The 12,282-nt window shown below is 38.0% G+C and overlaps 1 protein-coding gene across 4 annotated transcripts in view; it reads right to left on the minus strand.

The window, feature by feature from the left end:
- RNGTT (RNA guanylyltransferase and 5'-phosphatase) overlaps nucleotides 1-12,282 on the minus strand; it is a 436,227-nt gene that overhangs the window by 115,647 nt on the left and 308,298 nt on the right. For all 4 annotated transcript variants that reach the window (XM_073336687.1, XM_073336684.1, XM_073336683.1 and 1 more), the window contains one exon: nucleotides 7,211-7,311. In XM_073336687.1, the coding sequence (XP_073192788.1) occupies nucleotides 7,211-7,311 (101 nt within the window). The remainder of the gene's footprint in view (nucleotides 1-7,210; nucleotides 7,312-12,282) is intronic.

Here is a 12,282-nt window from a genome sequence, read left to right on the forward strand (position 1 = left end):
GGTGCCACAAGTACTTCTTTTCTTTTTGCGAATACAGACTAACACGGCTGTTACTCTGAAACCTGGTTGGTTAATATTTCTCAGCTTGGGAAGAAAAGGTAGCACTAGTATTCACAGACAAGTCTGTAGGATTTATAGGGCAACTCATGACTGAAATAAGGAGACTACTATTTATATGAAATGACAAATCATGGTCTTCATGTCCATTCTCTGACAATTAAAATTACTTGAGCTTTTTCCCCATTAAATGCTCCAGATTACTCTAGCTGTAAAGGAAAAGTATATCACATCATCTAACATTACATCCAACCAAAGGGGTCTGTGACTAGCTCTCTATGGCTCAAAGAATGATTTCATATATTTGTTGGTAGCAAAAAGGTCTAGGATTGGATTATAGCAAGTGTATGGTGTCCTGAAACATATTTCACTTCAACTCCCAGACTCCAACCCTGTATTACTGAGAGTTGACCCTTTGTTTCAATTTTTCTGAATGTATGTGGCCAACATGGTTACATTGTCATCTGCCTCTTACACTTCCAGCACACACACTGCTACTCCTGACTTCCTGATACCCAAGCACGTTTTTTTAAAATTACACCTTATAATTTATTTCTCCCTTAGAAGATGGGTAAAATTCCTTTGAACCTTTCCTATATGTCAAAGTTCCACACAAAATTGATGCTCTTCTGTGATTTGAAATAGTATCAATGGTTTGACAAATCTGATTGTCCCACCTGTTAGGATGCTTCCATTCAGAGCCAATCAGACCAAACATTTGTCTGTCATTTGTTTTTCACACACTGTTCAGAAAGCCACCAGGCAAACTGCACAAAGGGAGAGCTAACAGAGAAATGACTGAACAGTTTTGAGATTCAGTTCTTGTACGCCACTACTATGTATCTAGCAGTTTGCGGACACTGACAAACTGATGCCTGAGGATTCTTCAAACGTTTCAACATTTGTTTCATTTTTCCAGAAATGTTCTTAAAATGTGGCTCTTTGGGATAAGTTACCTCAGACTTTTAAAGTATTTCTCCATTTGTGATAAATCCAGGGTGCTGCAGAGCAGCAATCGAATATCTTATTTCTGCTAATGTGCTTTGATTAACAGGTTTCAGAGTAACAGCTGTGTTAGTCTGTATTCGCAAAAAGAAAAGGAGTACTTGTGGCACCTTAGAGACTAACCAATTTATTTGAGCACGAGCTTTCGTGAGCTACAGCTCGCTTCATCGGATGCATCCGATGAAGCGAGCTGTAGCTCACGAAAGCTCATGCTCAAATAAATTGGTTAGTCTCTAAGGTGCCACAAGTACTCCTTTTCTTTTTGATTAACAGATCACTCAGCAATGAAATAGATATGTATGTTCATGTTCCTGAAGTTTTACTGCTATTAGGATCAATATAGTTTATGCAAAACACAAGAAACCACTCAAAGGCTGAAGAGCCTGCAGTTATGAGACTACAACCTGGGGAAATCTGAAGGAATTTCAAAGTAATGGCAAGTGAAGTTAACCTTCTTTTAAATGTATGGAATAGGGGAGATCTCCAGTTTGAATTTCTTGCTTTTGTGAGATGCAGGCCCTCCACCAAAACTGTTTTTCATTCAGCTGATTATTAAATACAACTAAAACTGGACTAGGACTTTAGGATCAAGCATCTGTGTAACATAAAAACAAAAAACTATAAAATCTGCCTTTTACTGGGGTGGAGTAATGCTTGTAATTTACAGCAACTTGCTGTAGCAATAACATTTGACTTTTATAGAGACTTTTATCCTGATGATACTTTACAAATTATGGGCTTGATCCTGCTCCTTTTTAATTCAATGGCAAAATTCCCATGGACTTCAATGGGAAAAGAACTGAACAGAATAAAAGAATCATCCAACCATCCATCACTGAATACAGTTATGTCTGGAGTGAATACAGCAGCTACTTAATAAAGAACACCACCACCTCAGAACAACTTAGAGATAGAAACTACATGTGAAACCATAGGAGGAATGTTAGGTAGGTAGAAAATAATTATACAAATGGGAATTTGATATCACCACAGACAATCCCCCCCCTCCCCCCGCCCTTCTTTTCTGTATGAAAACTACCACAAGATTATTACAAGTAATTAGGATCTCAGTTCCATATTCCATCCAAAAGACTATGGGTCCCACAGCACAGTGTTCCGTAATCCCATGCTAAGGGCACTAGATAAGTACTGCTGCAGTGAAAAGACTGATAGTGGTTGAATCACCAACACACAGTTCTTAATTTGTAATGAAAGAGGTGTTGGGGCTCAAACAATTTTTAAATTTTCATAACTGACATGGCAAGCCCAGAGGTGCGGGGGCTATGAACCGCCAAGCCCAGATCTGCCGGGGCTCAGCCCCGGCAAGCCCTGGCACAAATTGAGCACTGCCAACACCACTTCCTAAAATAACTTGAGTATTCTTATAATTTGACCTGCACCAACACTGCTTAGGTTGTGAGCGCTGATAAGATCACATCCTGAGGTGGTAGGGATCTAGGTATTTGCCCATGTTTAAAGTAAAAGTTAAAGTAGAATGGAGGACTTGCTAATTGTGAGCAGTAAACTTTGCTTACTATTTCAGAATCCATTTATTCAGCTCTCCATGGAGAGCAGAAAGGATTCTCAAGTGTTTATTTGAGATAAATGCGGCTTTGTCTCACCATTTGTCAGTGACAGATCAATATAGGGACATAAATTCTGATTCCATAAACATCACTGCTTAATTGTATTATAAAATAACGGATGAATTTCAGCGTACCTCTCTAATCACTTCTGTATTGCTCAGCTGTCAAGCCTCCATCCAGTATATAGTATTTTTGACCTAAGGGAAAAAACCACTTCCCTTAACAGGTTGACAGTTATATCAATGCCTGCTTTTTCAGAAAGCCTAGCTTGGGAACAAACCAAAAGGAAGCCCAATGCCATAATTTTAGAATTGCTAGCAGCGAGGCATTCAGTTTAATGAAACAGATTTTCTAGTTATATTAGAACTCAATCTAACAGGTGCTTGTTCATAGCCATTTTATTATAGCAGTGCTCAGAGTCCTGAAACTCCTTTTTAAAGCATAAACTTGTATGTGATTCTTTTTGATACTCCTGCAGCATCTAAAAAATCCTTATATTTCTGTTATTCCTTTCAAACAACTGTACTAGCCATGCTGGAAGAAAGACAAGGTAATGAATGTGGTTTAATTAGGCTGCAGCTTTTTTCATTTAAAATGTCTGGAAATACTCAGCAACAAATTGTACAATGCATGTCATCAATATTTCCTGGTCTCCAACTCTTTGGCTGGCTTCAGCTCTCTCCCTTACCAATCTGTTCCCAGCCAGGCAACTGCTAGGACCCCACCAATTTCCCCTATGAGGGTTAAGGGGTCTTAAAAAGGGAGGGAGATTGATTCCCCACTGTACAAGACATTAGGAACCATGAATCCCGCTTCCCCAGTTTCTTTAAGGGATGTTTTCCCTTTACATCCCCTTCAAATCTGTTTTATCTGATATCCCTTTTCTAATGAGTACCCACACTGGTATGTGTCACATTTTTTATTTACTAAATTGCGAAATTTTAACCTAATTTCCCTGCCCCTCCCCATCGAGTCCATGACCCACTGTGAGCAAGGTGATAAAGTCCACTACACTTCAGCCAATCTGGCAGTGAGGGGAAAATTCCTTCCCAGACCCCAAGAAAAATTGGTGACTCGCATAATGTCCACAGTGGATCATGAAGAAACTCAATTTTACTCTGATTCCATGATGGGTATTGCCTGTCTGATCCTAATGAGGGGGCTTCTCTGTACCCGCCCGAAGTATAAATACTGTCCTCTCCATCCCCTTCCTCTGTTCATCTGGAATGGCAGTGCCTCCTGCCCCATACACACACGCCTGGTCTGGCGACTTCCTGTTCCTCTTTGCCCCATCCAGATAAACTTCCCCCTCTGCTATCAATTGCAGATGGAGCCCTTATAAGAGGAACAAGCCCTTTTCTTCCAGCCAGCCAGATAAATGACTCACCTTACACAGTTCCTGGGACGACATTGTTAAGGTTTTGCCAAGCAATAAACTGAATAATTACATTAACAACTGCCAATTAATTGCACCATATTACTTATACATTATTTGTGATTAACTGGTCAGAGGCTATGATTTTATTTCCTTAAAAATTACAATAAATTATATTTTACTCAGTACTTCATTAAATTTCTTTTGGTAGGCCCCTGTGAGTTTAGTTATGTTAAAAACTTAATTAAAATGTTAACCTTTAACAACAGTTAGGCTGCTGGTATGTGGAGACCACAGCCTGTCATACTCACCAATATTGTTTCATTGTGCTCTCCTGTTCATCTGTTTGTCAGTCTGTTCTCTTATTTATACTTGCCTATACTCAGAATGTAAACTCTTTTGGGCAGGGACTGACTTTTTTTTCTGTGTTTGTACAGCACCTAAGCACAATGAGGTCCTGGCCCACAAATGAGGTTCCTAGGCACTATAATACACAAATGATCTAATAGCTGAAAGCCTGTGCTGTTGCACAGGTCTGACAGTTGGATCAAACAATCCATTTTCTATGTCCACACCACCTTATGTTCACACTCCTCCTTCATGCAACCAATGAAACTGCTGCATGCAAATTAGCTGTAGAGGAAAGATGGTGATTGGTTGAGTTGCCTTTGATATCACAATAGGATAGAATTGTTTGCACAGGAATAATCTGTAAAGTCAATATGGCTCTGAATTTAAAAACTGAATGATAACAGAACACAAATCCAAGTGATTGAACGGATGATATTCTGAAAAAAAAGAGCCCTCAGCCATATTTGTAGTTGTTTTCCTCGCTTCACACTGGCTCTATGGACATTCTATGCTTCAGAGTGACATGTAGTCTGACAATCCTGGATTCTTTTTACATATATAATAATAATACATGTGATGTAGTAAAGCACACACTGAAAATATATGGTGTCTATATGCTAATAATCAAGCAACCCAGGTAAAAATATCTAGGTTTGTAATCTAAGTTGTTCATTTACCCGTTGCATTTGATATTTAGAGCTTAATTTTCAAAAGGGGCTGTCTGAACTGGCTATGCAACATCTGCTTATGCAGGGAATATGGGCGCAAAGATATATAAAGTAGGCTTGGAAGGATTAGATTTTTATCAATAAATATAGGTAAACATCGATTTAACCCTACGCACGCAAACTGACAAAAATATTTCCACCGATGATAACTGAAATTTATAGACGGGCAAAGTAAATAAATGATGCTTGAGAATTTAAGAGAGTTTGATTTAAGGATATTTATTTGATATATTTTGACATGCAAGGTTGACAATTTGTGTTTTAATGGTTCTAAAGCTTTAACTTCTTGAATCTCAGCATTTATTGTCAGCAATTGTGAAAATTTAAATAGATAAAAACTGGAAAAAAAAGCTTAAAAATAACTTTGATATTATCTGTCAAAATTAGAAATAAATACAATTACAATTCCACCAAGCCTGCATACAAGTAACCATTTGCACACAAATTTAGAAGTCACTTCTGTATTTTGGGCACCAAACATATAATGTAGCTGGAATATAATAAATGTTTTCAGTTTTTGAAAATAGGACTTTCCATATGAGAACAGACCAATGATTTATGTAGTCAAGTATCCTACCTCCAACAGATTCTAGGCAAGTTTCTAGAAATTGTTCTTGTTTATAACATTTTCCTTGTCTAATCTAATAGTAACATAAATCTACCAAATTGAATAAATTATAATCAGCATCTTGTCTCTGCTTATTATTTCTGTGTGAAATCAGTATCATCTTATCAAATGCATACTTCACTTAAAATGAAACGATAGAACTTTTTTTGTTTGGATATCATGGCTCATCACTGTAACATTTTAAAGCTTCAGCAGAAACCACAAAAAACTACCCTGCAATTAAATACCTTGTTTGGCTAATATAGCTTAATTTTTATTATGGAAAATTGTCCAGTTGAGCAGTTATAATGTGATTACTATCAATATCCTTTCTTAAGAAAGCAAAGTGAACATAAGAATGTGTTGTTTTTTTTAAACTGGAAACATCTGCCTCTCAAAAGCTAAACTTAAAAACAAACATTCTAATATATTCCCTACAGTAACAGTTTTTCTATTGGGTATTAAATACACATTTTCTGTTGAAATCCAAACAGGTATTTTTTGGCTTTGTGCCATACCCACAAGTTAGTAGTTCTATATATTTTCAGATAATTCTCCATGTCCTTAGGATGAGAGAAACTCACAATCTACCACAATCTCTATATATTAACAAGACCTGCAAGTATTTTAAAGAGTTAGATGTACTATTATTACTATTATTCAATTCTGTTCACTGGAATAATGAGCAATTTATGAATTAACTCAAAAACTACATACTTCATAGTTACTAGAGGAATGAAGAGAAAAGCTAAAAGTAACTATATCAAACTGTCAGCAGGAATAAGACCCAGATATTAAAATATTAAACAACCTGAAAATCAATTAACTTGATTTTAAACAAAACCTCTTCCATGGAAAACGTAACTTAATGACTTAAACCCCAGTACAATCACACATGGGAACTGCCCTTGCTTAATATATTTATGCAATTTACAAGCAGCAGATGCACCACACAGAGAAATATGTAGATGTGACGTAATCTAAAGAACATTTAAATGTCTTGGGCTATGAAACCTTACCTTCCTTGATGGGTTTTTGGTGGATATTAAAGAATAACTAATAAGTCAAAGAGCTACATTAAAGTAAGGTCTTGAATAAATCTTCATTGTTACATCATTTGTGCAATTGTGGATAGATAATAATTTAACATACAGCAAATTTAATTTTTAAAAGCACAAGAGATGCTGTTGAATGTAATGTGTCTTCTTTCACAATAACAAATTAGGGAAATTCAGTTATAAGTTTGACAAGAGCTACATTATATACATCTGTAGTACAGCTTCTTGGTACAGTACCAACCACAAGTCAAAGAAACAACTGGCTATGCTTCTAATGGACAAATGCTACAGAAAGTGAAGTAGGCTGTGTGTGTGGGAGAAGGGGAGGTAAATCTAGAAAAGATCAAGAAATAATACCAGAGAAATTTTTGCTGCTAAGGACCATTCAAGTGAATATTTTAGATTATATTTAAAAAGGGTAAGGAAGGGAAGAGATTACATACCCTTCTCCACCAATTCTTGTTATCTTTAGACGAAAATCAACAGAATTCAGACTGGGTGGCTTCCATTTCAAAATATCATCACATCGACCAGGCTTGTATTTCTAAAGCAAATTAAAGAGCAGTTTAATTATGCTTTATTAGGTTTTATTTTTAAGTTAAAATTCAGCATTTTCTACTTTATCACTGTTTACTTCTGGGGTAGTTGTAGTTAAGTATATTCTTTTAACTGAAGTATTTGGCAAAATGTATGACAAAATACAATAGTTAGATGCAACAAATAGAGTAGTCACCATTTCATTTTACATCTGATTTGCTATCCCACTGTATTCAAACAATTGCACAGGACAAAGAACTGAGAAAGAAAATATAAATTAACATACTTGTCAGGTCTTTCTGGCTAATAAAAAGATAACATTCTCCTAGAAAGGTGTTTTCACATGGAAATTCTTAAACTGAGATGAAACAGCATAAGAATAATCTAAAATGTTAGATAGATAGATATATAGATAGAAACATCTTTTTTGCACCCTCAAATTTTTCAGATTATTTTAAGACTAGTGATTCTGTTAGCTGTACTGTTTTTTCTGTTTTGTTATGGGTTGTTTATTTCTTTAAACACAATGTGAACAAGTCATGATCAGTCACCCCATTTTTTCCTCAGATAGATCCAATTAGGAACATTTTTCTACCAGCGGAAGACTGTGCTGCATAAAAATTAAAGAAAACCATGACTGCTACCTTTGTATGCTGCTTTTCTATCCAGGAACAATACGCACAGATGAGTTGCCTAAGAGATAGTGTACCTACTTGACTGAACTGTAAGATGCAACTTACAGGGTATAATGAAAACTATAGTATGTTAAGTATTCAGTGATATGGTAGAATTCACCAGTTTACTGTATTTTAAAATAAAGTCAGGCAGTGGGTTGGGGGTCTGAGTGTGTGGGAAGAACTACCTTGTTACCTACTACTATATGATGCTCTTTGCATTTAAACTAGGACTCATCTATGTGATTTACATGTAAGAGACCTATGGCATTTAGTCAGAAGTTCCTGTCTGTATTTAGCATTTCTATTTCTTTATAATGTAATCTTCTCTTATATCATCAGGGATAAGACGAATAACCATCATCAAGGCTATGTTTTAGTCATGGGTATTTTTAGTAAAAGTCATGGATAGCTCATGGACAGTAAACAAAAATTCACAGCCCGTGACCTGTCCATGACTTTTACTATATACCCCTAACTAAAACTTGAGCTGGGGGTCCACAGGTGCTTGGGGGAGTGTGTGTGTGCGTGCGTGTGTGCGGGGTGTCCAGGGGCACCGCGGGTGCTGGGGGAGAAAGGGGTGGCCCAGGACCCCCACTGGCACTGGTGGGAGAGGGCAGCAGCGTGCAGCCTGGGACCCTTGCAGGAGGGGGAAGGTTGGGAGGGGCTGGCAGGCTCCCTACCTGGCTCAGACCGACATGTTTCTGCAGCTCCTAGGGGGAGGGGCGGCCAGGAGGGCTCCACATGCTGCTCCTGTCACAAGTGCTGGCTCCGCAATGCCCACAGGCTGGGAACCACAGTCAATGTGAGCTGTGGGGGGTGGCAACTGCAGCTGCAGGCAGCACACGGAGCCTCCTGGCCCCTTCACCTAGGAACTGCAGGGACATGCCGATGGGAGCCGGGGAGCCCCCCAGGCAAGCACTGCCCCACACTGCAACCCCTTAACCCACCCTGAGCCCGCTCCTAAACCCCAACTGCTGCTGGCCATGGGGCTGCCCGGCTTGGGCAGCCCCTAAGCCAGCCGCACCGGCCGCTGCAGATGTCACGGAAAGTCAGAATCAGTGACTTCCATGACAGACACGCAGCCTTAACCATCATTATGGCTCATTAGTTCTCCCAACCAAATAAACATGCCTCCACTCTCTTCCTTCTAGATCTATCATTTCAGTGGAATTAATAAGACATGACTGCACTGTAACATTTAACTGCTTTTCCTTGCTCTGCTTGATATGTATACTATTGTGAGCTATCCAGGGCAAGTTGACTATCTGCACACCCTTCTGCAAAGGGCCTAGGACACTGTTGGTGATATACAAAAGAAGTCACAAGCCATAAAATATTAATCTCTCCTCCTTCTTAGAGTCCATTCATTTTAGATCTTCCAGCTGCCATCTCCGATCTCTTTCCATAGCTACCAGTCACTCCCTCTCACTGTCATTTCTCTCCCACACTATCCCTTACAAGAGTAATCTGTGAAAGACTGCAAGTCTGAAGTACCTACTTTCTTTCAAGGGAGGCTACTTGTCTCATTCCTAACTCTAGTAATCTGTATTTTCAAACCATAGTTTTGTCATTATTAGCTACTATGCTAAAGAGAGGTAGATATTAATATCACATAGACTTACTTACCTAACGGAATAGGACAATTATATAAGCATAACATTATTCAGAGTAAGGTCTTTAACCTTTCCAGGCTGCATTACTTCACTTCATATTTTAAAAAAAATCAGTTAATCATTTATTAAAAATTATCTTCAGGATAGATTAATTTATCAAAATGTGTTGATAGAAAATTGGAATAACTGAAAGTCCTGCACATCATCTTACTCAAAGTAGAGTTACTCTCCATAGTGATTCTCACAATGTATTGATGATGACAAATCAATTTTTTTTTTTTTTTGGTGAGGGAATGCCATTAAATAGGGATGATTTTTTACTACTAAATATATATTCCAGGAAGACATGATTGAGTTTAATACATGCAACTGTATTATTTATTGTTGTGTCTTTGGATTTTAATTTGGCTATGGCCAAATAGTATTTCTAGTTATTCAGTATTTGACCAAATATGAGTTCTTTAATACACACCAATTTGTACCATACTTCTCCATAGTTTGTTTGTGAAATCATAAGTCATGGACTGCTGTTATCACAGTTGCTGAGAAACAGCGAGCAGAAGAAAGAAGCAAAAGTTGTTGGAGGAGCAGCTGCCTTTCCTTTGCCGAAATGAACAGAAGGTTCTGCCATTCCATCTACTGCTCTGTCCTTCCAACATGACTAAACTCCAACGTTCCTTAACTATCCTACCGTACTGTATCATCTGTCAAGACATGTAGAAAGCTGAAATCTTCATCTACAGATCTACTAGTGTAGCAATACTTATAATATAGTATATTGCAAGTGGTAAATCATTTGCAGAGCAAGATCACTGGAATACCCAGAATGATAGATTTATTAAGAACATAAGAAGGGCCATACTGGGTCAGACCAAAGGTCCATCTAACCCAGCATCCTGTCTTCCGACAGTGGACAATGCCAGGGGCCCCAGAAAGAATGAACAGAACAGGTAATCATCAAGTGACCCATCCCCTGTCGCTCATTCCCAGCTTCTGGCAAACAGAGGCAAGGGATACCATCCCTGCTGATCCTTTCTAATAGCCACTGATGGACCTATCCTCCATGAATTTATCTAGTTCTTTTTTTAACCCTGTTATAGTCTTAGCCTTCACAACATCCTCTGGCAAAGAGTTCCACAGTGCATTGTGTGAAGAAATACTCCATTTTGCTTGTTTTAAACCTGCTGCCTATTAATTTCATTTGGTAGCCCCTAGTTCTTGTGTTATGAGAAGGAGTAAATAACACTTCCTTGTTTACTTTCTCCACACCAGTCATGATTTTATAGACCTCGATCATATCCCCCCTTAGTCGTCTCTTTTCCAAGCTAAAAAGTCCCAGTCTTATTAAGCTCTCCTCATATGGCAGCTGTTCCATGCCCTAATCATTTTTGTTGTCTTTTCTGAAACTTTTCCAATATATCTTTTTTGAGATGGGGCGACCCACATCTGCATGCAGTATTCAAGATGTGGGTGTACTGTCCATTGATGTTTATAGAGACAATATGATATTTTTATATTATCTTATTACCTATCCCTTTCTTTATGATTGCCAACATTCTATTCACTTTTTTGACTGCCCCTGTACATTGAGTGGATGTTTGCAGAGAACTATCCACAATGACTCCAAGATCTCTTTCTTGAGTAGTAACAGTTAATTTAGACCCCATCATGTTATATGTATAGTTGGGATTATGTTTTCCAGTGTCCATTACTTTGCATTTATCAACACTGAATTTCATCTCCCATTTTGTTGCCCAGTCAGCCAGTTTTGTGAGATCCTTTTGTAGTACTTCGCAGTCTGCTTGCGACTTAATTATCTTGAGTAGTTTTGTATCATCTGCAAATTTTGCTACCTCATTCTTTACCCCTTTTTCCAGATCATTTATGAATATGTTGAATAGGTCTGCTCCCATTACAGACCCCTGGGGGACACCACTATTTATCTTTCTCCATTCTGAAAACTGACTATTTATTTCTATCCTTTCATACGAATAAATGGTAATAAACAATAAATTGTTTCCTATCTTTTAACCAGTTACCAATCCATGAGAGAACCTTCCTTCTTCTCCCATGACTGCTTACTTTGCTTAAGAGCCTTTGGCGAGGAACCTGGTCAAAGGCTTTCTGAAAATCTAAGTACACTATATCCACTGGACCCCCCCCTTGTCCACATTCTTGTTGACCCCCTCAAAGAATTCTAGTAGATTGGTGAGGCATGATTTCCTTTTACAAAAACCATGTTGACTCTTCCCCAATAAAGTATGTTAATCTATGTGTCTGACAAGTTTGTTCTTTATTACAGTTTCAATCAGTTTGCCTGGTACTGAAGTCAGGCTTATCAGCCTGTAATTGCTGGGATCACCTCTGGAGCCCTTTTTAAAATTGGCATTACATTAGTTATCTTCCAGCCATTTGGTACAGAAGCTGATTTAAATGATAGGTTACAGATTACAGTTAGTATTTCTCCAATTTCACATTTGAGTTCCTTCAGAACTTTTGGGTGAATACCATCTGGTCCTGGTAACTTATTAATGTTTAGTTTAGCAATTTGTTCCAAAACCTCCTCTAATGACACCTCAAGCTGGGACAGTTCCTCAGATTTGTCACCTAAAAAGAATGGCTCAGGTTTGGGAATCTCCCTCACATTCTCAGACGTGAAGAATGATGCAAAGAATTCATTTAGTTTTT

This window comes from Lepidochelys kempii, chromosome 3 (genome assembly GCF_965140265.1).
Source record: "Lepidochelys kempii isolate rLepKem1 chromosome 3, rLepKem1.hap2, whole genome shotgun sequence".
Taxonomy (NCBI): domain Eukaryota; kingdom Metazoa; phylum Chordata; order Testudines; family Cheloniidae; genus Lepidochelys; species Lepidochelys kempii.